The sequence below is a fragment of the Bradysia coprophila genome (assembly GCF_014529535.1).
Source record: "Bradysia coprophila strain Holo2 chromosome X unlocalized genomic scaffold, BU_Bcop_v1 contig_173, whole genome shotgun sequence".
Lineage (NCBI taxonomy): Eukaryota > Metazoa > Arthropoda > Insecta > Diptera > Sciaridae > Bradysia > Bradysia coprophila.
The window spans coordinates 5,703,779-5,731,064 of NW_023503302.1; the positions used below are offsets into that span (position 1 = coordinate 5,703,779).

Genomic DNA, 27,286 nt, shown 5'->3' on the forward strand with positions numbered 1-27,286 from the left:
TTTTTTTTATTTATTTTTTTTTTTGTATTTTTTTCTTTTGTTTGTTTGAAAATGTGTTTTTTTTTAATTTGTATTTTTTTTTTGAAGTAATTACATTTTACATAAACAAATAGCTTATCGAAAATCTAAGTCGTATTAATACGCCCTACGTAATGCCGTAACTACGTATTAGTTTTCGTCATCGTCACCTTCGTCATCGTCATCCTCCTCCTCTTGCATAACAACTGGTGGCGGTGCAACGACCATGGGTTGAATGCCCTTACATTTTCGCTTATATTCAGTCATTTCCTAAATGAACCCAAAAAAATTGTATTAAGCGACGATGAGACAGAGAGAACGAACACAGACAAAATATATGAAACATCAACCGTACAACAATTTTTTTTTTGAATTAAAAGTGTAATCGTAGACGACACAAGATTATGTATATATAATGCGGATGACATTAAAACAAAATATTTTTTTTTCATTTATTTTCTTTCGAAATTTATCGCTGTGCTGGACTGACATACTTTTTATTGATTGCTTGAAATTGTAATTGACATTGCAATTGTAAGAAATGATTTTTTTTCTGCATTGAAATTTTTTCACAGCTGGCAGTATGAGTGTTCGACAGATTAATATTTGTTGTCTTGACCAACGATGCATTTAGCGAACTGTATCGTGAGAACAGAAGGTGATCGAACCTCTGTAACTGCATTGAAACAAGTGGACGACAAATCACTGACTTGTACATTCAATTTAGTCAAATATGTGGAGATTGTCAAGTCCGAATTCTCACAGGACTGAGCTTAGGCCGAAAACACACAATCAATTTTTAGTTGCTGATAGTGTCAATTATGCTGCATTTTCTGTTGTAATTCGATTTGGAGCATGCTTTAAACAATGGGCAACGTAACCACAATTATCCATTTCAGCAAAGCAAAAGTGCTCGTGTGTTTCCGGCCTAAGCTCAGAAGTTTGATTCCAGAGTGATTTGTGTCAACAACAATAAGTCATTAATTTGTGTCACTATAATAGTGAATGCTGCCTGCGAAATTTCACAACAAATGACCTTTATAGTTCTTTTGAGGGTGAACATAAAGTTCAACTTGTTGTCTCACAATACGAACAATTTTCTTTCAAAATGGAAAAGTTTGTCGGTTCGGTTCTATCAAGGAAAACGAAACAATGAAGACCAAAAAAAAAGTTTACTTACAACTTCATATCGCTTCTTGTCTTTTTCAGCCATAGCCTCATACTTTGATTTAGTAGACGGTTCCACATCGGACCACTTCTTGCCGAGTTCTTTCGCAATATCGCCAACTCCATACTCAGGATTCAGAGCCTTGACCTTTGTGCGTTCGTCATTACAGAACCAGAAGAATGCCGAGCTAAACGGGTTGGAAGAAAAGAAGGAAACAAATTAGAAACAAAAACAACGCTAAACGTTATCGATTCCGATAAATTGCATTTAGTGTGTTATAACGTACAGCGATCTCTTCGGTGCATTCGGATCCTTGATTTGCTTCCGCTTCTTTCCACGACCAATAACAACCCCCTTCGGTGGCACATAGTTTTGCATTTCCAGGTCGTAACGGGCCTTGTCCTTTTCGGCCATTTCATGGAACCTCTTCTTTTCTTTGTCCAACATCGTCTGGAACAAGAAGGTACGTAACGTGAGTAAAGTTATTAATGGAAGTAGAAATACAGTCATCAGATACACACGACCGTTTCGGTGTGAACGGTCTTATATTCTAACTATCTTGCCTAAACATTAGAAGTTGCTACTATTTTTATTACCTTTTAAAGCCCTTTCATTGTCGCTAATAACTAAAATTATCAACCCACAACGTCACTCTTATGCATTTTCGTTGACTCAATTTTTCCAGAGGCTTTATAAATTGTAAATTATAACAAAGAAAAAAGGTAGAAATAATGAAGAGTGACGTGATTTCAAATTCTACATAACAAGTACTATACAGGCATACCACTCTTTCGAGCATTTCTTTTCAGAATCTGACAGAAATCGAAAAGTGACCTACATCGAGAATAAAAAACCCAAGCAATATCTTTGCATTAACAACTGTGTAAGATAATCCAACTTTTTCCATACACCTCTCTTTCTCGCCTCACAGAACCACACATATATAATATTCAATGGGAAATTGTTTGTGAACGGATGAAAAAAAAATTGTTAAAAAATTTATCGAATCAAAAATGTAATTATTATGTTCTGTTGTAGAAATGTGACAAAAATTGTTTTCAATAAATCAATGTGATTTTTTTGTCATTATTCGTATACAAAACAATAGCTTGCCACCTTCTGTGAGTGGAATTTATTTGCGAAAAAAAACAACAACATTGCTGATCGCAATGTTTTGCTGCTAGAGTAATTACAACTGTTTTGTTGTTATTCATTTTCATTTTCAGGCTTTTTTTCTCTATCGTGTGTGTTTATTCTAAATGGGAACTTAATTAATGGCATTAGGTAATAGTACGTGTTATCGTAATAACATCAAATGCATAAATTTATTTAAAAAAAAAAGTTTTAAGAGAATTTCCTTTTCTTGTTCTTTCTTTCCGGCGCATATTTTTGTTGGAAACTATGGTAACTGGAAAAGATATTATTTTCTCAATTCGATTTTCAATCCGTCAAAATGGGTTAGGGTATGTTCAGACTCAGAAATTTACTCAGCATGTATTACATTCACTTCGTATGTTTGCTTTTAATTACCTCATTGTTAATAATTACAACAAAAATATATTTTAAATACACACAAGTGTGAGTTTTCTCCTTGGGTTTTCTCATTTTCCTCTCGTCCGGTTTAATGATATCTATTCCTAAAGTTATGTGTACACATATATATATGTATATGTATTGTACAATGTACAATGTTTTATATACATATATACACGTCGTCGTCGATGAACGAACCATCTAACTATAAACCTAATGTGGGAGCATATATATCTATCCATCTATCTATCTATATAATGTTCTATGCTTTGGGGTGCAAAATTATTTTCTGGGGTTGTTAGTAGTAGTGTATGGAGGTAATATGGTTTCGTATTTAAAAAGGGGTGCAATGAAAATAAATTTTCCTGTCGAATGGTACGAGAAGTTTTAAGTTTTAGAGTATGCGCATATTCGTTTTATGTATATATTCCGATTGAATAATAATTTTCTTGTTTCTTTTTTAACGTTTTTCGGAAATAAGGAACAGAGTGAATCGAAAAAGAAGAAGAAGAAAAAAATGATTTTCCAGCTCAAATATAAAACAATTTTTTTTTCTCAAAATATAAATAACATTTTCATTATTACGTAGTCTCCATCACACATATATTTAAGTAGTTAGAAATTGTTTGGTGGGTTCATTTAATTTTTTTTTATTATTTTCTGATGACGTTGTTCTCGGTATAAATATATACACTTGACGATCCACCGAAAAACACACAAAATATAAAAACGAGAATCTATATCTCTGCATACAATATATTTATACATATATATGAGTGTACGGAAAGTGGATGGGTATTAAATCATCGAATAGATGTCTGTATCTAATTAATCATGTGCAAATTTATATTTTCTAACATACATATATCTATATATACATAGCGGTGGTCGTATGTGGATTGAGATATTGATGAATAATAAATTACTTTGGTTATATAGAACTTGTTTTATTTATTACATACATAGCCATGCATCGCTTACGAATTCAAAATGGCAGGAAAGTTTTAGGCATGAGTATGGTTTCCTAAGAAATTGAATGTTTAATTTAAAAAAAAAAACGAAACAACGAAAAAAAATATGAAAATTTTAAGTGGAACACACCGGATATTTTACCGGTTTTAATTTTTAAATTAAAATTCACTTCTTACGTGTGTACAACGATCGGTTTTTTTTATTATTATTATTTTAAATAAATTTTGTCTGCATACGTACACACTTACACGGAATCGGAATTTCATTGATAAATTTCGACATTTCTACTTCATAATATAATAAATATATATGTCGAACCGATTCACCTATTCCAATGAAACGACCAATTAAATTCGTCTACTAATTCCTAATCAATGAAACATTTATATTATGTACGTCATAGGCCATTAAATGAATTAAAGTCCCAAAAAAAATGGCATAAAATATCGATCGATTCTACGGAAAAACATTAATTTACGCATGTGGGTGGTTGTTGAGAATTTTCAAAATGATTTCCTTTTTCAGCTTATTTTTTTGCGTTTTGATTCGGTTGGATGAGAGAATATATTTGTACATATACGTATGGGTATAACATAAAATCGCATCCCATTCTCCCATATTACATCCGAAATGTGCTTTAATCTTTTTCCATAAAAAAAACAACTGAAGCACAAAACCAGAAACATTTTGCAAAGATTTTTTGGTTTGGTTCAGTTTGTTTTCATAAAATGTCTCGTTCATTGTCGATAAAACTGAAATAAATTCCTTGCATTTCGCGTCTTGTTAGGAATTTAATGTTGCACAAGGCAGACGGTTTTTTGAATAAATCAATAATTTCGTTTGAAATGCAGATGAGCTTTTCCTCTTTAAATAAGGAAAAAAACCGAGTAAAATGACGAAGAAAATAAATCGTGAATAATAGCATTGCTTGTTAAAGAAATATAATTTCGTTTTTTTTCCTTCCTTTCTTTCGACAGCTTATATCCATACGTACAAAACACTAGTTGGTATGCTACTAAAGCTGATGTAACATAAGTTTTGTTTTCGTTTTTTAAATTCGTTGCAAGAAGAATTTAAAGAAGATTTTTCAGTTGTATAAGTTTCGTTTTATGTTGTCTAACAATTGTGCTGCTTAACAATTGCATCTTTTTTTACTGTCTTGCGTATTGTTTTTCTAGAGCAAAAAAAAATCTTTTTTTGGAAGGAAACGATAATTTGGGTACGCGAGTGTGTTATGCATTTTTAATTTTGTTAATTACTTTTTGCGCTTCATGGACGTTTTCCGCAAATCGGGTCTGGTTTTTTTTGTGTAATTGTTATTGTTTCCACCGAACATATTAGTTGTTCCTGCACAAGTTCGTATATTATACGTAAAGCATTGTTAATCTTAATGAAAACAACTTCACCGGCTTCATATTTTGTCAGAATGCATATAATAAATGAGCTTATTATACATGTATTAGTATACTCGAATGTATGGACTACCATTCGAAAAATTTGACGCTGGCGTAATATAAAAGGCTCCCAGCTACCACATTTTTTCTGTGTGAATTCAAATTATATAATAATTTGCATACAATATGTCTGTATAAACATCAAAATATAAAATATAGTTTCCAGATGTTGATGACTAGCAGCGTTGACCTTTACAAACAAAATTTCGTTTTTGGAATTTTAGTTTTAGAAATATTCGGAAAGTTATTCGTTTCTAATTGTCCTAACAAATGTCGGTACCTTTCTCGAACATATATTTGCTTTTTACAAATTTAGTTTTCGGTGTATTGTTTGTGTGTGTGTGTTTTTTTTTTGGCTCGTCTCAATTTTCAAGCTGTTTCAGTTTCGGTGAGACAATACAAATTTAACATTTTTTAAACAATTGGACGGGTATACTAAGAATATGTGTGGATTTTATGACGTTACCGCTCTCATGCTGAGAGGCTTTTAACTTGCTATTGTCAGTGATTAAGGAGATTTTTTTAAAATATATTTATTTGAAACGGACAGCAATAAATATTCCTGCATATTTGAACTTTATTATCGACAATAAAAAGAAGGAGTAGGACATGTTGCTGCATTGTCTGTTTTAAGTTCATACAATTTTTGCCACGACTGGTGGAATAATGAAAATATGATTCTTTCTCGAGGCATTATTTTAGACATTTATGAGAATTTTAGGATCTTTGTAAGAACTTTAGGAAATTTAAGAATTTTTTAAGACTTTTAAAAAGTTTTGGAAGAAATTTTTAGGGATTTTAAGAATGTTCTGAAGATGTTTAAGAATTTTCTGAAGGGTTTTAAGAATTTTAAGACTTTTATAAATATTTTTACGAGTTTTTGGGAATTTTAAGAATTGGATTCCTGAAGTTTACCAAAACTCCTACAAATTTTTAAATGTTAGGATCTTTTTAAAAGAATTTTAGGAATTTCATAGATTATAATTCTCAAAGTCATGCTATGATAAATCCATCAAACAAAATGGTTTCGTTTCTGGAAACGTATAACCTCAATAAGAATAGTTTTTCTTCTCTCGAATTTTTACTGTCACACTGGCAGACAAATATGGGAGTCAAAGTTTGCATTTAAATTGAAAAGAATTTTTTTTATGGAAACGAAAATGTCGATCGAAAATATATCGGAAAAATATTCAATGGCAACAAGACATAAAATTTGATGACAAATAAGATATTTTATTACCATAAAAAATGTGTCTCAGTCATATCATGGTTGTGTTGAACGTTTTGTCTTCATCTAAATTGAAAAGTTATGCGTACACGTGAAACATCTACGTCATTTGTTTAGACAGTGACGATATTATCGAGAAAAGAGGATGTTGCAGCCGCAGAACTTTCATATATGAAGGATATGTTGCACGGTTGGTGGTCTGATTAAAGAACATCCAATCAGCTAAACTCAATCTCTATTCTTGGCTCTCTTTTTTTTGACGAAACACTAAACTTTATTCAGAAAAGAACGTTCCATTCACGTAATCCTTAATCTGTTTTGTAACATTTTGTGTGTTTGTGTTCTTGAATATGAAAGCTGTCTTTTGTCCTTGGTATTAAAAAAAAAGAAAACATTTTTTAGTTGGACAAAAGAAAATTTCAGGCCATTTGGAGTGAATGGTTCTATTTCGTTTATTTACATCGCCCCCGGATCTTTGTCATCAACTTAGCGAAATCATTTTTTCTACTTTTCGTAAATGAAACACTTTTTAATTTGGACAGAGGAGAACAGAACGCAAGAATTTACACACAGAGAGAAAAAAAAAGAAACGAATTCCCCAACAAAGTTTCTGAATAATTTTCAATAAAAATTCGCTATACGAAACACGTATAAATATATATCTACATCGTTCCAACATGTTCAATTTTCTTTTTACCCAATATGGTACACACTGATACACAGTGTCGATAAAATGATCCTTTTCTGCAACAGAAAAAAACAAAATTATAGCCACACTTTTTCTTCGTTTCGTTTTATACGTGCACAGGTTGAATAACACCATCATCATCCACGTTGCAGATAATATATAGGTGGTACACTCATTTATTTATAGTGAGTGTGAGTAATAATAATTTCAAATTCGATGTAAATAATTTTTCGTTCGTTTTTCACTCTTTTTTTCTACCTTGTAACTCTATACCCGTATCAATAATATTTTTTTTTAATTGGTTTCTGGCTAAATAATATTTATTTACTCATTTTCATTATAACCCATAGTATGTCGTTATGCAATTATCTGTTTATAATGTATGGCAACTTAAGTGTATCGTGTGTTTAAAGAATTAAAGAGGAAAAAAACATAATTATAATTTCAATAAACAATGTAATATTATGGCTTTGAACCATAACATTGTTGATCGTTGAATGTGGTGTTACATTGGGGCTGATATGGGGATAACACAGGTCAAATGTAGTAAGGTAAAATTATATGGTAAATACATCCGCACTACATGTGGAAATTTGATTGAACATTTAATTGATATGTTGTCCGTGAGGTTAAAAACTGTCTAAACTATGATCATCTAAACATAGAGGGTGAACGGATTGCAAACTATTTTTTTTTGGTTTGCGTTCTTCACTTTTTACATGTAGATGACTCCAATTACGAATTCTTTTATTCTTCTTCATTTAGCACCGCAGTGAATGGAGGTTTCAAATCGTGACATGCTATTTGGAAAACGTTGTGAAAAAACGCAATTAATGACTCGTCTCTTTTTGGGTGCTTTCAATTTTTACGAGTGACACATTGTATCGAGGGGAGCTCGCACATCTAAGACTAAAATGAACAAAATCGTATCGTATTGAATGGGACATTGCGGCATCCCTCGTCAGCACAACTAATCGGTAGGAATATTAAAGCAAAATCGAATTTAAATGATCGATTCTGAGGTGTGTTGTGTTTCGAAAACCAGTATGGACTTACATAGCGAGCATTTGAAATGTTTTTTTGCATTTGCAGGGTTTATTCAGTGAAAAGGGTTCGTATAATCTCGACTAACCAGTATAAACGTGAGTGCACCTAAACTCCCTTACACTGAATAAACCGTGCAAATGTAATAAAAAACAGTTCAAATGCTCGCTATTTCAGTCTTCGAAACACGATACCTTGAAAAACCTCAGAATGGAGCATTTTAATTTGATTTGTCTTCATAATCCGCAGCCAAGTATTTCGTAGCCGAAATTCCATACAAATTAATACAATCATAGGACCTAGCATTACTAGTCTCGCCTTTTCAACCAAAACTAAAGTTTAAATCTTTATAAAAATTCAATTTCAAACTTAAATTAGTTTTATTTGGATGCATGTTACAGCCAATGGAAAACTTGTTCCAGGTCGCTTTCATAGTCAGAAAATTAGCAAAACTTCTCGAGTCCAAAAAATACGTCAGTCTTCATACAATGTATTAGAATTTGAAGGTTAGTCATGCTTCTCGATCCGCAGTCATAAGCTTAGACTTTTATGATTTATATTCTGTTGGACCGTAATGTACTGAACGAATCAATCCGCTGGGCGTTATATAGTCGGCGCCTTCGATTCGATTGCATGTTTTGTCGCATTAAAAGAATTTTCTTCAAGTCGGAAAAGAAAATAGCAAAAAAAACAGTATTTTTGGAATGGAGAACTCCGTCCGAAATGTAGATATTTTAGAATAATTGAAAAAAATAATAAAAACCGGTGGATGTCTAGATCAAAAAGAACATAAAAAAATGTAATTCTCCGAAAAGCCAATAATCAAATAAGTAAAACGAATAAGCAAAGAAGAAGAAAAAAACGCTAAAATAAAATTAGTTCACTTTAATAAAATGAGAAACTTTCGCAGTAAAAGAAATGAAATTACTAAACTGCACACACCGGGAGAGCGACTGAGTGGTGGAACATTGAGAACATCGAAATGGAGTAAAAGAACTGAATTGTTTCGAAATAAATTAATATTTTTAATAAAACTTTTTCATTAATTTTCGGGTAGTAGACTATACATGCGAAAAGTAATAATAATAAAAAAAAGTCACAATCAATTAAAAAGTTTGGGAATCCATATAGAAAATGTATAAAAAGTTCCGTTTAGTTTGGTAGTCTTGCACAGAAAATTTTCCAATGAGATTATACATCATGTACATATATAATACATACCCGAGTATAGATTGGATCTATATGGCTATATGGCTATATGTCTGTATGTATGGCTAAAAACACATATACCTATACAAAACTGTTTTTCCGTTCGAGTTTCCTTTTATACTATTTATAGATAAGTGTAGAGATATATGTACGAAAATTTTGTTGGTTCAAAATTTTGTGTATGTGTTTGTGTTAGTGGCACACAGCGCATACCACACACTTCTGTACTCTTTCATTTTCTTTCAAAAATCAATGGCACGGTCGCGAGCTGGTGGCTGAAAATGTCTATAATACATAATATACTCGAAAAACGAGTAGAGGAGAGTAATATATTATATACTCAAGGTTTTGTACATATATTAAAAACATATCCATTATACATACAGGGTGAGTATACGAATGTGTACGATGATTGCGTCCAACATAAATACAAACGATATCATTTCTAATGCAAAATATCGAAATACATTCATTGACTGAAAGAAATTCTGATTGACTGGAAAAGGCTCAGAGAAAATGTTCAACATCTGAATTTCCAATGGTTAGTGCAATACGAAACAAATTTTGTTAAAAAATAAAAATTGAAATTTTAACCACGTTATGTACATATCGACATCGTCCTATGCGTTCAAGGTTGCAAAGTGATTATATATATAAAAAACCATCGACATATTCGGTAGAAAAAATTCGCGTTGAATAATTTTTGTTTTTGGTAGTAGTGACTCACAACCTCAATGGCATAGATAATGTGTAATCGATTAATGAAGTGTAATTGAATACAATGCCAACAAACCAAAGGTTATATGTATATATTTGTCATGTTTATATTCGATGTCTCACATATTTTTCTCTCTCTATATCACAACCAAAAGAAATATATCAACCGAACCGACACATCATATAGGCACACCCTGTATATGAATACAAAGCTTTGCAGAAAAGGGGGGTGGTGACTGCCTTTCCAGGTACTATGTTTTCCTCTAACATATCTAATTTAACCTCCCTCACCCATGTTTTTGCCCTGATACACAATTTACCATTTTGCTGAACCATTTCCACCACCCACTCATCACACCAAATTAGTGGAAAGTTATTAAGATTTTTCATATAAAATAAAATGAAACAATTACCAGTGGAGGAACCTCTGTGTAACTACCTTCAACTAGCAAAATTTTCTGAGGAGAAAATTCTGGTAATATTCGGGTGAAATATTTTGTCGATTTCCAAAGAAAATATTTCACGACTTTTAATGTTTCATATTATGTTTGTCGTATTCCATTCATCCTATCGTCTAACGTTTTTGCCGTTAATATGAGTGGTAACGTTGGAAATGGTTCGGTGTATGTGGAAAATTGTTGTGAATTAAAATCGAAAATTCAGTCGACATTTTTCTTTCGGTAGCAAGAAAGACGAATGGAGAAAGAGAAAAAAAAACGTAGTACCAAAACCGAGCTCCAAACCCCAAAATCTAACACATCTGTTGACCCCTCGTGAACCGCAGAGTATAAGTCTGATTTTAAACTCATTCATCTCGCATGTCACGTCAGCTTTAAAAGAATCATAGTTTATAAGCATGAATACGTTTTTTTGCGAATATATTAGTCATAGTCAGGAGACTTTTTGCCTTGTTTTTTGCATTACACAACAAATGGTGGTTAATGAGACGGATTGAATAATTTTTCTTATTAAAATTCGGAAAATCAACCATTGAAGAGAAGAAAAATCTGCGAAGTCATTATTTGGCTAAGACATTCTCACCATTTTTAACATGGATGGAGGAGTATTAGAGATAAATTTTGAAGAAAAAAAAAATCAATTACACTTACATCACATCGAATTTCTTGGTCTAAAAACGATCGAGACACAAATTTAGCTATGCTATCTGCACATACTGATTAGGCGAGGGTACAGATTGCTAAACTGATTTTAATAGAAAAGCCATGCCATAAACCCATACAGTCTTTGCTGACGCCGAGAAAAATGCAATTTCAAATGTCGTTCAGGGGAGAATATCACATCCGTGCATTAGATAAAGATAAATTCCGTCAGAATGTCAAAACTTCGATTTCTTATCAAAAACTAAACATTTGAAAGTTTTTTAATTGGCATCGGACTGGCAAAGTGACAAGATTGTCGAAACAAAATTTCGATATAAACAAAAAAATGTGTTTCGTGTAGACAGTCGAACGTTCCACTTAGGACTCCAGAGATATGTTCGATAATCTCGGAATTTTGGAGATATAAATAAAATTTCGGCTAAAACAATGGATACAATTCATGTTTTAAATGACAATTCAACTGAAATTAATAAGCATTAACTGATAGAATAATAATTCATATTTTACTGCTTGGATGAGTTCTCCAATATATCCAGCATTAGCTTGACAATTCCGTAATATATATTATGTACGTACACATATTAATCTGAATGGTCGCTTGCGTACATCGTACTTTATAGTTCATGATGTTCATGATATACAGTAATTTTAGATATACTTTTTTCATTCTCGTATTAAAGTAGGTGTACAAATGGTTGTTGGTTGTTGATGTTTTTTTTGGTATGTTCGTAGCGCGCCGAGTTTCTTTGCAGTAATATATACATGTGCATACAGTGTTTCTCGATTGTTTGTATTTGTAGGATATAAACACAAACAGAAAAACCGACCATTGTAACAGACGATGGGTTGAGTGGATATAAAACAAAGAAAAGTTTTAACCAAACAAAATGGAAGAGAACTCTGACATTATGATTTATTGAAATTATAGTTTATGAATTATAATTACGTATTCGTTCGAAAGGCACTCACACACAGAGAGAATCAGAACGAAAGATACGAAGATCAGTATGAAAAAAATCCCATCATCAAGATTCACAATATTTTTTGTGGATCACGTTGAGGACCATTTTTAGTTTCGGTATCCATGTAATTTAATCGAGATAAAAAAAAATGAATTTTAGCTTTCGGATACGATAGCCGGCTAGAACTTCTCCGATCGGGTGAGATTTCAACAAAATTCAATCAATGAACTCAATGACTCTTTAATTAACCATTTTCGCCGTTTCTATATTAATCGCAAGATCTAAGTATATATTAGACTGAGACATATCGAAATAGATCAATCGTACCGTTTGCACGATATTCTCGTTTGGGGAGAATGTTTTCCGAAGAGAGAAATTAATTTTTTTTTCTGTTTAATCTGCTCGTTCAGTGAAACGATCACAGACACTCGGTTCGGTTCCAATTAAAGAAACGAATATATGTGTTTGTGTGCACTGGGTATTATGAACACAGTCGATGGTAGTTACAGCGATGCGCTGATATGCGTATTGCTAAGAAAAAGTATTGGTCAAGGGGCTGGTACAGACGATATCTATACTAAAAGTTTAATGACATTAAGAATGGGCAGCATGTAGAAATATATTTTTTTTTAAATTGACTGTAAGTCGTATACGCAAAAAATATCGCAATCGAAACTCGTCTGTCGAATTTAAACCGAAATAAAACTCCGAAAAAACTGAGAACGATTGTGACTTTGTATGTTCAGTTATACGATGCCAAAAGGGGACAGTTCGTCCCAAAGCTTTCAGCTCTTTCAGGAACTTACGCAGGAACTTTAATGTTTTAAATTCCTAACCAGAATAGTGACCATTTTCCGGCAAAAAAAATTTTAAAAGAAGAGAAAACAAAGCAGACCTTTGATGAAAGTTCATAGGAAGTCTTAACGTACAGTGCACACATTCGTTGTTTAGTCCAAATCCATTGAACCCGAAAGCAATGTTTATTAATTTTAAATTAGATGACAAGACAACCAACGTCCGAATCGTGTCGTATTCAAAATGCTTCTCAGTGATCAATCATCCGTTGTGTATAATGTACATGAACAGTAAATTGATATATTGGTATTGAAATGAAGTATCGCACAGGTACACCCAGTCTATTCAGAATTAAACACGCAAGCTCAAAGTAAACCTAACAACTCACTAAACCCACCTACCTAACCCTAACAACCCACCTAAAAGATCATTGAAAATTTCAATTTGAAATCCTTTCCCATCCTAACTTACAACTCCTGCCTATACCTATCAATACCTCTACAGAAAAACAAAATGCAAACATTAAATTAAAACTATTACCTTCCATCGTTCAGCGCATTTCCTTGAAAATTCAGCAAATATAACAGTCTCCTCTGGATGCTTCTTCTTATGCTCTTCCCGGCATGTTTGCACAAAGAATGCATACGCTGTCATACGGCCTCTTGGTTTGGCGTCGGGGCCTTTACCTCTTGGCATTTTTGCAGGTGGAGTTTGAATTTGTATGTGTTGGTTGTTTTGATTATTATGATTTTGTTGCAACTGCTGTTGATGATCTTGTTGTATATGTTGATTCTAAAATAAAATTCAAAGAAAGAAAACAAAATTCGAATTAATGAAAGCCAAATAACGAAATTGGTAAATTGAATGATTTTTTTTAATGTGGTTATTGTTGTTTAATTTTGCGTTTGTTCATTTTATTGCCAGAACCTACACGTACATTTTTGTTGAGCCGTTTCTCTTTTCTTGTCATTTTATATTTTTAATTTTAATTCTTTCGAATGGTGATAGCGTGTTTTTATATTTTATTCGTTCGTATACATCACATGCATTTATACTCTATTCATCCAAAGGTTAAAATGAAGGATTTTGTTCTGAAGTGAATACTAATATATAGGCCATGGTTAAATACAATTTGTTTACATACGGGAAAAAAATAGGTTACATTTTTATGCAGAAACTGGGTTCTCATTTCAAAAAAAAAAAAAAACTTTTCAACCATTGAACAGATGCATGTATGGGAAATCTGTGTGTATGATGATTTGAAAAGAAGCATCTCACATGCTGCTATAATTTATTTAATTTCAAAAGGTTGTTGTTGCTGTTGTTATTCGTATACGATGCGCACAATATGCAGGAGTAAATCGTTTTTGTTTAGTGTTTGTTTATACTATTACTGCTGCTTTCAAAGAGTTATGTTCAAATAAGATTTTTGTGTAATGAAATTCAGTCTTGTCGAAATGAATGACGATCGCAATATTGTTGGAAAAAACAGGAGTTCGCTGGTGAGCCTTGTTTCATGATTCAGTCGATCGTCACCTCATATGACTACAATATTCAATATTTAAATTGGATGGGACATGAAATGATTTTCTAATTACTTCAAAAAGGAGCTGGTGGGATTGATGGAATTTTAGGGAGAATTTTGTGGAATTGTTGAGTTAAATCAAGAAGCGGTTTTAGAGTAGTTCAATTCAATTAAGACCACGAGTTCTAAAAAAAATCGTTGTTCTTGTTTCTTCTCTGCTTCAATTGAACGCAGTGATTCGCAACGAAAAAAGGGTTTAAAACAGTTTTCAACAGAAAATCGAAAATCTTCAAGTCGAAATTATACATCGTGTTGCAGCGCTGTCTCATAAATATTCTCTGTATAACCTAGGAATGTTGTGCTTGTTACGAAAAAAAAAAGTTTTTTTTAATGAAAACAATGACTCAATTAAAAATGGAAATTCATTTACAATTGAATTGAGTTGTACAATGTAACGTGTATGAACGGTATGAACGAAATATTGATCTAACAGATGCCGCTGCGAAACAAAAACCTTTTTTTTCTGTTCACATTTTTAATCAAAATTAATTGGCACGTCAAAAAGTTATACATTCTACCGTTCCGGATTACACAAACAGAGAGCCCCTCAAGGTCTATCCTTTCATATTGAGTAAAGTTTTCGGAAAAGGTGTCATAAATAATCAAATATTTGCAAGAAGTTTTTAGAATTCGTCATCAATACTTCTTATGCAGACATTATGTCGCGATAAATGATCTAATTTTGATAACGATAGGTCAGAATGGTTGTGGCTCGTATTTTCTAGAAATTTTGCTTCTTTTAAATTTCCTGATTTAGCTCATTCATAAGTGAAATTCAATTTAATCAGAAAAGGTTCTATTTACAATACAAATTCCAATTAATTAAAAATGAATTTCAATTTTTTTTCCTCTTCTTTTATTACGAGAATAAGCGCATTTAAAAAAAAAGAATTCACTGATATTAATCTCTTCGTCTGCACAAGAGTTTCGGTCGGTCGCTGTGTATATTGTGTTGTGTAGGTACATAAATTAAAAAAAAAAACTTTTATATCAAACCGGTTCGGCAGATCGTGGTTCGATTTTTATACCCGCAATAAGAAGTTTGATTCCATTGAAAATTTAGTTATTTCGATTCGGCATATGTAACACACACGTATCTACTTCGAAACGAAACGAAAAAAATCTAAATGGTTGTGTGAGTGTGCTTTTTTCGCTCTTCTCGTTTTTTTTCTGTATTTTAATTAAACATTTTCCCATTTAACATTAAACTTGAATCACTTAATTTTATGTTTCGGTCGAATTGGCTAAAACACTACAAAGTCTGACGAATGACATTCGACGAGCGGGTGGGGAGGAACGAGATGGATTAAGGAAATTACAATACAATTTCGATATCATGTACTTTTGCGGGTATTTTTTATTGCGGTTGGGTCTGATTGGCTTGTGTTGGAAGAAGAAGAAAAAAAATGTAATTTTTTATTACTTTTTTAAATCAAAATGTATAGGTACCTGAAACTATTAAGGTGAATAATTCCTGAATGCATTCACCAATTTATAATGAAAAGTCTTTTTGTAATTTATGCCGGCGAGATATTTTTTTCGGTTTTTTATTTCTATCTATTTCAGAGAAAAGTCGGCGATAATTGAAATTATTATAGATTGTCGGAACAGTGTTCCGACAACGTTTGTAGATAAGTCGTTTTTTATCACTTATCCGGCGAATCAGTTAAAGAACTTTCCATGCTTGTTCCATTCCATTTAAGTGCATCAAATCGGTAATATCATTACTTGCTGGCAATCCATATATAATGCCAACATCACTCACAAAATACTTTTAGCAGAATTGTATTTTTCAAATTGTAGAAAATTCAATTTTTTCAAATTGTTTTCATAATGATACAGACATCGACCAAAAGTTGCAATCGAGAGAAGAAGAAAAAAAAAACAACAAGCAACAACGCGGACACATTCTGCGCAGAACAATAACCCCTAGCCGGCATGAAAATTGAATGGAAAAAGATTTAAAAATAATTTCCCACATCAAAAAGTTAAAATGGTCTGTGAAAGTAACAGAGAAAAAAGAAAGAAATCGAAATGCTTCTACTAGTTTGTTACCAATATTAATAACTTAAGTGAACCGTCCAATAACCAGATATCAATATATATTTGGATGATCCAATTGCATTTCCAATATCAATCGTCATATTTACCGAGCAACTGTGAAGATTTTGTCTTACAATTCATCTTTTAGGAAACAATTACCGAAAATATTTAGCATGAAACGAATACAAGCCACCGACGATTTAAATCGAATTTATGTTTATTGATACCAGCATCTTTTCCACCATATACAGTCACAAGATTTACGATCTCAGTTATGGCTCAATAAAAGTTCCTGCATAAAATCACAACTGTATTTAGAAACAAGGCAGTAGACAGTAGACAGTCTCTCAAACAGAATTGAAAACCTTAATCGGATTTTTTTTTTCTGTGAAATATTGAACCAACAACGGAAAGTGCAGTACTTCAATCAATTGCTCAAATTTGATTGTTTTTATCAGTGAAACATGGAAGAAAAAACGAGGAATAAAATACAGACTAGTTTATCCAATCATATTCCCTTGATAAATATTTATCAAGCGATATTTATTCAAAATTAGCATGAAATCCAACTCTATTAGAATCATATTTGTCTGATTATTTGTTAATATAAACGGGGGGAAAAATAGTTCGGTATGTAGGTGGTACACCGAATAGTAGTTAAACAAAATACAGTTCAATGATAAATACTGAAACAGTGGACAGTCCATCGCGTTAATTTTGAATTTCAATTATTTAGTTGAATTTGAACATAATTTAAGGAATAAGATTTTTTCTAGACTTAGCACACGCAGCAAGTATATCACGAACACAATTCAAGCATGAGTGGTCAATGATCACAGTGTCAGCTGCAGAAATTACTCTATTTTACATGAAAATGTTTTTTCAGTGTTCTACGTTTGTATGATACATTGTCCAGTTTCAGTACTCTATTTAGAGTACCACTCATTCTTGAAGTGCGTTGATATCACCCTGATAATTATGTTACTTCTTATTGATCAAAGTAACAGAATGATAAGGAATCTTTTACTTCAGAAATTTTAACATTTTGCCGTATAAGTCAGAACTCATGGCATATTTCTGTCGATAAAACCATGAAATTTTTCCCTGCAAAACACCGTGTTTGAATGCAGTAACGAATTTTCAAAATTGAATTAAGAAAGTAGCTAGCAACGCGGTAATTCGTTACTATACAACGATAAAACAAGAATGGCTCAAGGTCAAGATACACAAAACGTCGTAACGAAATTGTTACCAACTTTTTAAGCTGAGTGTGCTGACGAAAAGTCTAAAAGGACAAGACGAATTACACCAAGCAAAACATTTTTTGGCGAATTTTTGACATAAATTCTTCACTTTATTCGGTCATGTGAATGGAGTTTTAAGCGTAGAGGACTCGATGAAGTGGTAAATGGACCATTCCTATTACTTTTTTGATTCAGAACTGTGTACCTTATCCCCTACGTAAAAGCTGTTTAAATGATGTTTTGACCATTTCATCAAAGAACTTTTCTGAGCTTCTCGTTGTGATTTCAGTTGTTGAAGTTCAAATGAAGCTCTAAATAGGCAAAAACAAAACTAGAACATTGAAAGAAATCCAAAATGCCTAAAAGGGCCAGTTTGACTTCCAGTAAGTAGACTATTATTTTTGTATGAGAACTGGCACCACCGACTACGGTATTTCTACTTAGCTGTCAACATTGTCAACAACATGCAGTCTAATTTTAATTTCTCTTCAGAAAGGTTCTCTCGATGGTGCTGTTAACGATAGTTTACTCGTTTCTGAATTGAACTGAATTGGCTTACACCAATTACACAAGAAAAGAACAACAAATCTACAAATGTCAACACGAAAACCTACCAACTCCACACCAAGAACATTCAAAGACTTCTGCAATCAACAGACAAGCGAATTATTGAGAAAAAGAAAGGTTTTCCAATCTAACTAAGCAGAAGCCACTGTCACACGTGCATGTATATATATATACGTACTTTCTATGCTTGGATTGTTTTTCGTATATACAAATGTTTAGACGTCTTGAAGTGAAGTAAAATCGAAGACAAAAACAAAAACAAATCACACCAAATAACGCATTCAATGGACTTCGTCATATATGTATTTATATGAATCAATTGTAAACATCTAAGGATACACATTTCCTCAAAAAAAAAACACACATTCTCCGGTTTGCTGATACCGATTAACAGAGACACTACAAGTTACAATATCAAGTCCATATACACACCTCTATATTCCAAAACGTTTGCCTTTATGTAACATAACTTTTATGAATGTAGAAAAATATTCCCTTGTAAAAATTATGACGATGAATTGTATATAATAAAAAAAAACAGAATTCATCGTGTGTTGTGTATATAATATATGGCAATACAATATATCCCAAGTAAGTGAGAACGAAGAAGAATGATTGAATTGTTGGTATACAACATTGGGACAACGGCAGTCACAGAGAACGGACGTGTTTATGCGTTGCTCTCTAAAAGTGTTTCTTTTGTGTGGCTGTGTGTGAATTCATTTTCGATTTTGTCTAATTTCTGTGCCAACTTTTACGGCTTTGGTGTTTTTATTTTGCTGTAATGTTTAAATGGTGAAATTATTTTAAAGGTTTTATTAACGAAGTCAAAGTGTTGTTCTCGTAGGTCATTTTCTCTTTGATCAATAAAGTCGTTCTCGCCTCATTGTGCGATATCAACAATTGTGTTATTTCCTTTGTTATTTAACATGTGCTTCGTGGCGTCGGTTTACGGATTAACAATCGACTCTACCAGAAGCTAATGCTAAATTACGTGCTCGATTAATGTACGAAAATGACACATTGCCGTATGGCATCTGGCAGTCAATTTTAGTGCAGGTAAGGTACAAACGCTTCGGGTTCTCATTTGACACCCCAAAACCACATAGCAAATTTTTACAAATTTGCTGTGGTACAATCCCAAGATACAGAAACTATCTTGTACTCCAAAATGACCGCGAGGTTTAACAGATCTATTGATTGATACGTTGTATGGATGTCAAGGGATATGACGAAATACGAATCATTCAAACGCTACAACCTGCAACGCCAGAACGAGTTCAGTCACATGGTGGCATGGCGATTTATACGAAGAGGCAACTCATGGCCTATGGTGATTAGACACTTGCTATTACCTAAAACTAATAGCCGTAACCGTAACAAAGTCGGAAATATCAAAAAACCCAACATTCGCTTTCTCCATAAAAGAAACCATATCGACATAATGTCAATAGTAGAAAGAGCTACAACATGACAATGTTGATAGCGCCATCTTTGGGAAAATGTACAGGTCAATTAGTGATGGTTGTGGTATTCGCATACCACCCACGGCTTGGAGAATTCACAACGTATGGGACGTTAACACACGGTCGATTTGTGAACAATCTAAGTCGGGAGAGATATGATGTAAAATCACAGTCCATATGATCAAGAGACTTGTACAATAGCACAACAGGCCCATCTGAGGCTTAGGTGCTGGGCTTACACCCTCCCATCTAATCTAATCTAATCTAATCTTGGTATACAATACATCACACCATTTATAATGGTTTTCCATTGATATTTTTCTTGCTCACAGAGCTGTTTCACATATTCTATTCCGATGGCATTATAATATCATCATGATCCATGTATATAAAATAAATATATTACACATAAAAGTGAAAAGAGATGTGTGTTTTTCTGTATAGGAAAAATAACATCTCAAAATCGTAACCACGTGGTTTTAAATAGTTAATGCCGGTTATTATATGAACACAAGAGGTGTGCAATTTTATATACATATATTTTGTGAATAGAGTAAACAGAACGTAATTTTAATCTCTTTCCCAAATATTAATTTAAATTTATGCGGTTTTTTGTTGTTGTTGTTGTTATTCGTATTTTTTATATATATTTTCGCTCGTATTCATTCTGTTTTTGTGTGTGCATTTTGTGTTTATTTAAATATGATGGAATGTAAATTCTCATAATACCTAGGATATGATTGGTTGCAATAAATTTAAATTGAAAAAATGCCGTTTAAAGAGTTGGTGCATTTTTAAATTGTTTAGCAAAATTTAATCGCATTTGGTGGAATGGAACTTAAAATTTTTAAACAACAACATTAAAATCAGAATTACGAAACCAAACAAAAATCTAAGAACTCATGTGTGCATAACAGTTTATGATAAGGTCATTGTCATGGCTCGAAACATTGTCTTGCACGTGACGAAGATCTAAGAAGAAAAATATTTGATCGAACACTTTCGGATTTGTGTCTCAGTGGGTCTTCAGCGCAAGAAAGCAATTTGTTTTCAAAGTGAAGATTTGCATACAAAAATTACGTTCCAAAAATCTCATTTTTAACTAATTTCACAAGTTTAACCCACATCAAATGTGTTAAACTTTGAAGTACTAGATTTGAGAACTACACAGAAAACCAGAAATGTTACATGACATTGACTAAATCTACTACTTCTAGACCAATACATTCTAATGACGAATATGACTAAACCTTAACTTGTCAGTCACAACATAGCTTTCATCAATATTTCACTTTTTTCATTTTTCATTCATCAAGAACATATTCATTTTGGCTTAAATTTAGACGAGAATTTCCGGCTTATATAAGTGAGATTTCACCACTCGTTTAGATATTACCACCATGCACCCCCGTTCAGAATCAGACGTTCCGGAATAGATATTTTTCATTGTAGGTAATTGTAACTTTAAAGCAGGACCGAATTAAAACTTAGACTGCCACTAGGCTATTTCTATTCCAGCTCTAAGCTTAAACACATCGATTTAATTTCCAGCGCCAATATTCGCTAAGCCCATGTAGTTCATCGGTTTAATCCGTCTCTGGTTTTAAGTTTTAACAAATAGCGAGCCTGGGTGGTTTTATGTACCAAGTGGAAGATTGCCAATACAACCCGAAGAAGTGAAATTTGAGAAAACATTGTTTGAGCAGAAATCCATTTAGTTACATTAACCGAACAAGATTTCTTCTGTAATAGTGGAGAAAATGACCCTTTCTCATAACTTTCATTTCAGAGCACTGTCGCAATGAATCATTCCAGTCTGTCGAAATCAATTTCATTTTAGTACTTTTTACGTCGAAACGTAGCCAAATTACAAATACCTATTGAGACTTCACATTAGAGGAACACATCTTTTTGAATATTGATCATCTCTTTCCCATTGTTACCATGAGCTGACAATCAGATAGAAAAAGTGGCAGAAAGTCGAAACCATTCGCTATCGAAAAAAAAAATATTCATCTCCTGTAACCACGTCATAGGTAAATAAATTGAACAGATCGAACAGATGGAGACAATTCATTTATTTAACAAAGGCATTTGCATTGTTAAATTTCAAGTTCAAATTTATTTCGCTAAAATTCTCGAAGAATTCATTGGAGAAATAGGGAAAAATCCAACATCGAAACGAATTGAAAGTTTTATTTTATTGGTTCAATGCTACACAAAGAAATAAAAGCCAAACTGTGACAAAAGTCTATAAGGTAAAATTCTTTAAATTTTTATTTGAAGCACTTTCGTCTTGTACAGCACTCGTAACTTCTGTTGAACACACATATATATGTATAAAACATCCAATGAGTCTAAACTATGATAAATTGATGATGACGTAAAGCGCAAAGAAATTGCGTTCTCGACGTTATTTGCAACGAAAGAAAATCTTGTGTATATAGATTGGAAAAAGTTGAAGAAGAAAAAAACTGTAATTCGTCATTGATCAATGTGTATGGATGGAAATGAAACTTTAAAGACACAGAAGAACGAGAAGAAAAAAAAATTGTAAGGAAAATCGGCATGTTCGTCTAGTGAATGGAAATATTATATTCTGCGCAATTAATTGTTTTAGTCTGTGTCGTCATAGATTGAGATGGTATGGTGAAAATCTTAAATCTACTGATAAAATAATCGAATGTTGTTTGCGTCTATACCACGTATTCCATTAAAGTATAAAATTTTCAATCTTAAATTTTTATCATGATTTATCTGAGAGAGTACAATTTATTTCATTTATACACCCAAGGGTATATATATACGCAACACGGTTAGAAAACGTTAGAGTTCAAAAAGACAACACACAACGCATATTATAGACGACATCCATACAATATCATTTATATGCAATATATAAACGAAAACAGTGCGTCTTATTGTCATGCATCGTAGTATACGTGGTTCGTTGAACAGACCCAACCAGACAAACTCTATTCAACGAAGCAAATCCATATCATTGAAAATGTTTCGTGTATCTCATACAGAACAGAATAGAGGAGGAAAAAAAATTGTATTGACGACATTTATACCTCTTCCAGGGGAACAATAAAAACTAAAGCTTCGAAAAGTTGGGTGAATTGAAGAAGAAGAAGAAATAGCATTAGCCAATTATTGTTGGCACCGATGCTTCTACAACACTGATCGAACACATCGGATTAAGCGGAAAGTAATTCACATGAACCGAACAGAAAAAAAAAATATTTAAAACTTAAATTGAAAATTAAGCATTGAGTGTGTACGTAAGAGCCCGTATAAACCATAATTATAGGTCTTGACTGTAACGCCTATAATTTTCGGTTCTATTACTTTTTATATACCCGCACCATACGATGTCGTTTTGCTTAAAAGTTTGTAAACGATTCCGAAATGTAACGAGAAAAAAAAATCCAACAAAATTGAAGAAGCGAGAGAGATACGTAAAGCATTTATAAGAAACTTTTTTTTGATTAAATTCAGGGCTTTAATCTGAGGGTAGTAAAACAATTGGCTGAATTTAACTGTTTGCTAATAAATCAAATGAAAGGAATTGTGACGAAGGTAGGCAGAGAAAACTATCGAGTTGCTATTTTATGATGCAAGAAAGAATAAAATAAACGACAAGTCGAACAGCCAGAATTTCGGTTTAGTCACGGTCATAAAATAATAAAAATTTTAGGTTTTTGAAATATGTCAAACCCTAAATAAAACTTGTCTTCAATAAATGGTGAATAAGAAAAAGGTGGAATGGTGTGTGTAAAACCATAAACATTAAGAATCAATTATCCAAAAATGTGAAAATATTAAAATTGCAAAATGTTGACAGTGTTTTTGACAACAAGCCAATCCAAACGACCGCGCATATTATAAATATATGCGAAAATGTTAATGATAATGGATTTTAATAAATAATAACCGTTCGTGTTCCTAATAATGATATTTTTCCTACTTCCACTTCTCTCTCCTAATTTCGGCATTAGGCCCGCCGATTAGCTTCTTCGCTATGAATAAGTAGAAAATCACACTTCATGTTTATTGATGTCGAAACGACTCACACAAAGTCAAATGCTAAAAAGAACAGTTACGGCATTCAATTTTATCGATTTCTAATATTGCATGAATAATAAATGCGGTAATTTAAAGGCATCGGATCGGATGTAGAAAAAGTAATAACGATGGTGAAGTCAAATGGGAAAACTCGTTCCAACAATAATATTCCTTCGTACGAGAAAAACAAAAAAACAAAAGAAGAAAAAAGAAACGTTCGACTACAAGATTTTCTCTCAAGTAGACAAACAAAACGACTTCACTAGGTATATTCCACTCTTGTTTTCACAATTTTCCCATCACGTCTAGAATCAGAAACTATATGTCTGCTATGGATTGCATTGAATTTTCTTTGAAAACTATCGGTGGCTGGTCATTTGGAGGGCACACTTAAATGATGCCCAAGTATAGGAGAACGTATGAGACAAGACGGCGAGAGGGTGTTTAAAAATTCGGAAAAGTGCATGACGTCATTTGTAAAATGTCTTTGTCTGTTCATTTGGAGGTCATTTTTTAGGTAAGGTTCGTAACTATAAGTTATAGACAAATGTAGGACATATTGATGTTTCACCAAAAGGAATAGTGACTCCTCTATCAGTTATTCGCGACATAACATTGAAACAGTACTGTTGTACCTCATTTATTATTCCGTCTTGGCTCGTTATTCCGATTTTAACTTATAAATTTGGAACGAAATTAGATGGAAGTAAAAGCACAGTCTGACGGATGCAACTGTAATTGACTCTGTGGTGTTTAAAAGTTTGACCATATATCCTTGCCTCAATATATAGCGTTCAAATCTGATAGCAATAAATGGAATTGAGTTATAACTTTGCATGTTACTTTTGCAGTCCCGTGTGTTTTTTTTCCTCGGTTTTAAACAGTTGTGGTTGGGAGCAAAATTGCTGCCGACGAGTTTTGAAAGTTTCAACTGAAATTTCCACGTTTACACACAAAATAAAATTTGTGTTACCCTTTTTTTAACCATATTTGTTTGAATCATTTTATATCGATGTCTGTGTGTGTGTGTGTGTCATGATACGTCATGATACGTTGAGTATTATACACACACGGCTTTGTTTGTGAACTAAATAAGAAACCTTCAGGCGAATTTCTTAATTTCTTAATTATTAATTGCGGATTGCATATGAATAATCCAGTTAATTGTATGTGTGGAAGTGGAAGATAGATATATAACAGATGGTAACCTTTAGTTACAAAGTAATTTCTTTCTTTTTTTGTGTGTTTGGAGTGTACCTAAATTAAAGTTACATTGAGAAGAAGTAGATAAAGAAGAAGAAGAAGAAGAAGGAAAAAAAACAAAAATACAAAAAACATGGTTGGATGAAGATGTATATATATGGAATTCAAAATTGATCGACAATAATTAGAAATTTTCCGTAGATTATCCGACCATTCACTTATTATTTTACAATGGTTTTATAAAAATGGAAAGTATCGTGTCCCTAACTATATCCTGAGATTCACTTTTCCCACCCAACTCGTTTGATTAAAATTGTTTTTAAATTTGAAGCAATGCAACAACCACAAAACCCGACTTCTAAAAACCATTGTACGTTGTACGTATACACAATTTATAATTGTTGTTATAAATGTAACCATCCACGGTAAATAAAATAGCAGCTGGTATGAAAAGGCAGACATTAACATTTTCTTGGTAGTTTACCATTTAAAGAGGAAAACAAAAAACCGAAAAAAATTTTTAGAGAAATTTTTTGTTTTCTTAGATTGGTTTTTCTTGTACAAACTGTTTTTGTCACCAGCAGTTTAGACGCATTACAAAATTATTGGTATATCGGTATACAAAAAAAATGTAACCTGGCTATTCAACCCTGCTCATAAATCGGCAGAAAATATTTTGATGGTTTAATTGAAATGGGAAAGGTTTCTGATAACCACGAAGTTGAACAAAATAAATTCAAAAAAAATTTAAACATTTTGGTATCGAAATGAATTCAAAATACTAGCATGTTCTAGCATGAGTGTCATTACGAATTCGAAAACAAAAACGAAATAACGGACGTCGGACTTTGGGAAAACGTTTTATTGCGGTCGGTAATACGGTTCGAAACCGTCTATACCAGCAATGACGACGAGACATAAATAAAGTAAAACAAAAAATATGATTAAGATCAATATTTTTTGAAATGAAAATAATAAAAAAAACGAAGAGAAAAGGTAATTAAAGACACGACGAATATTAATTAATTTTTCATTTTTTGTTGTGGCAAGTTGAGTTAATATTTTGTTGCTTTTTTTCTTCTTCTTCTTCGAATTAAGTGGTTAGTGGATCGTTGATTAGAATTTAAGGTGGAAACATTTTCACTGTTAAGAAAAAAAATACTAAAACAAAAAAAAATGTTCTAAGACAAGCAGACGTGGAGTGAACGATATTTTTGTTATTATAAATGTTTTGTCACTGGAAACGTTTTCGGTTTTCTTTTCTTTTTTATACTTTGGGATGATTTTTTTTCGATTTTTCTTGTCTTGTTTTCTCGCTTTATATTTGTTTTTTTTTTTTATAAATACGTACCGTAGGAGGAGGTGTATGTACGGCATGGACTGTTTGATGTTGGTTAGATTGTTGATGCTGATTTGGCTGGCTATGCATATTTTGTTCCATATTTTGCCCAGACGGATACCACCATTGCGTAGTTGGTGCCGCTGGTGACATATTTAAACGATAATCATATGCACCGGAATTCGCCGTTGATACGGTCACACCAGACATTGTAGTTGAAGGATTTTGAAAACTGCTTGCCATTTTATATGAAAATAATTGTTGTGTAGGAACACAGGAAGTTGTGCTATTGCTACGTGAAACATCATTATGTGATGTCGGTTGCTGTTGCTGTTGTTGTTGCTGCTGCTGCGATTGCTGTTGGGGCTGTGGCTGCTGCTGTTGCTGTTGAACAACTTGATGTTGTTGAATTTGGGCTTGCTGTTGCAACTGTTGTTGATGATGCTGATTTATTAAATGCTGATGGTGAAGTGTTTGTTGATCCTGTGTGGCTATTGCTCCAGGCCACCAGACGGCATCTTCACGCGTACCCCAAGCACCTCGATGGTGCTCCGACATAATTATCGAATTTAAATTTAAAACACTTTACACAAACACAAAGAAAATGTCTTTCGTCAATAATATAATGGGTTTCTTTTTTGTATATTATAGAATATGACCGAAAAAAAAATATTTTTATATATTACTGTGTTGTATTTGTTTTAAAACAGAAAAAAAAAATAAACTCCCGATTCGTTTTTTTCTTCTTTATACTTATTTGAAAGTTTATATCGTTGTCTTATTTACTACCACTGTATGAACCTATTTAAAATAGAGGAGTGCTACTTCTTGAATTCAAACAACAAAAACTATACAGAAAAAA

The 27,286-nt window shown here is 32.6% G+C and overlaps 1 protein-coding gene across 6 annotated transcripts in view; it reads right to left on the bottom strand.

The window, feature by feature from the left end:
• LOC119068314 (high mobility group protein DSP1) overlaps positions 1-27,286 on the bottom strand; it is a 38,651-nt gene continuing 11,365 nt past the window's right edge. For 3 of the 6 annotated variants that reach the window (XM_037171858.1, XM_037171861.1, XM_037171860.1), the window contains exons 2-6: positions 26,437-27,225; positions 13,450-13,701; positions 1,473-1,636; positions 1,199-1,373; positions 57-288 (exon numbers count right to left, since the gene is read on the bottom strand). In XM_037171858.1, coding sequence (XP_037027753.1) covers positions 169-288; positions 1,199-1,373; positions 1,473-1,636; positions 13,450-13,701; positions 26,437-26,982 — 1,257 coding nt within the window. In that variant the 5' untranslated portion in view covers positions 26,983-27,225 and the 3' untranslated portion in view covers positions 57-168. Of the gene's footprint in view, positions 289-1,198; positions 1,374-1,472; positions 1,637-13,449; positions 13,702-26,436; positions 27,226-27,286 lie in introns of all 6 variants that reach the window. The other 3 variants (XM_037171863.1, XM_037171862.1, XM_037171859.1) reach the window with 2 other exon arrangements.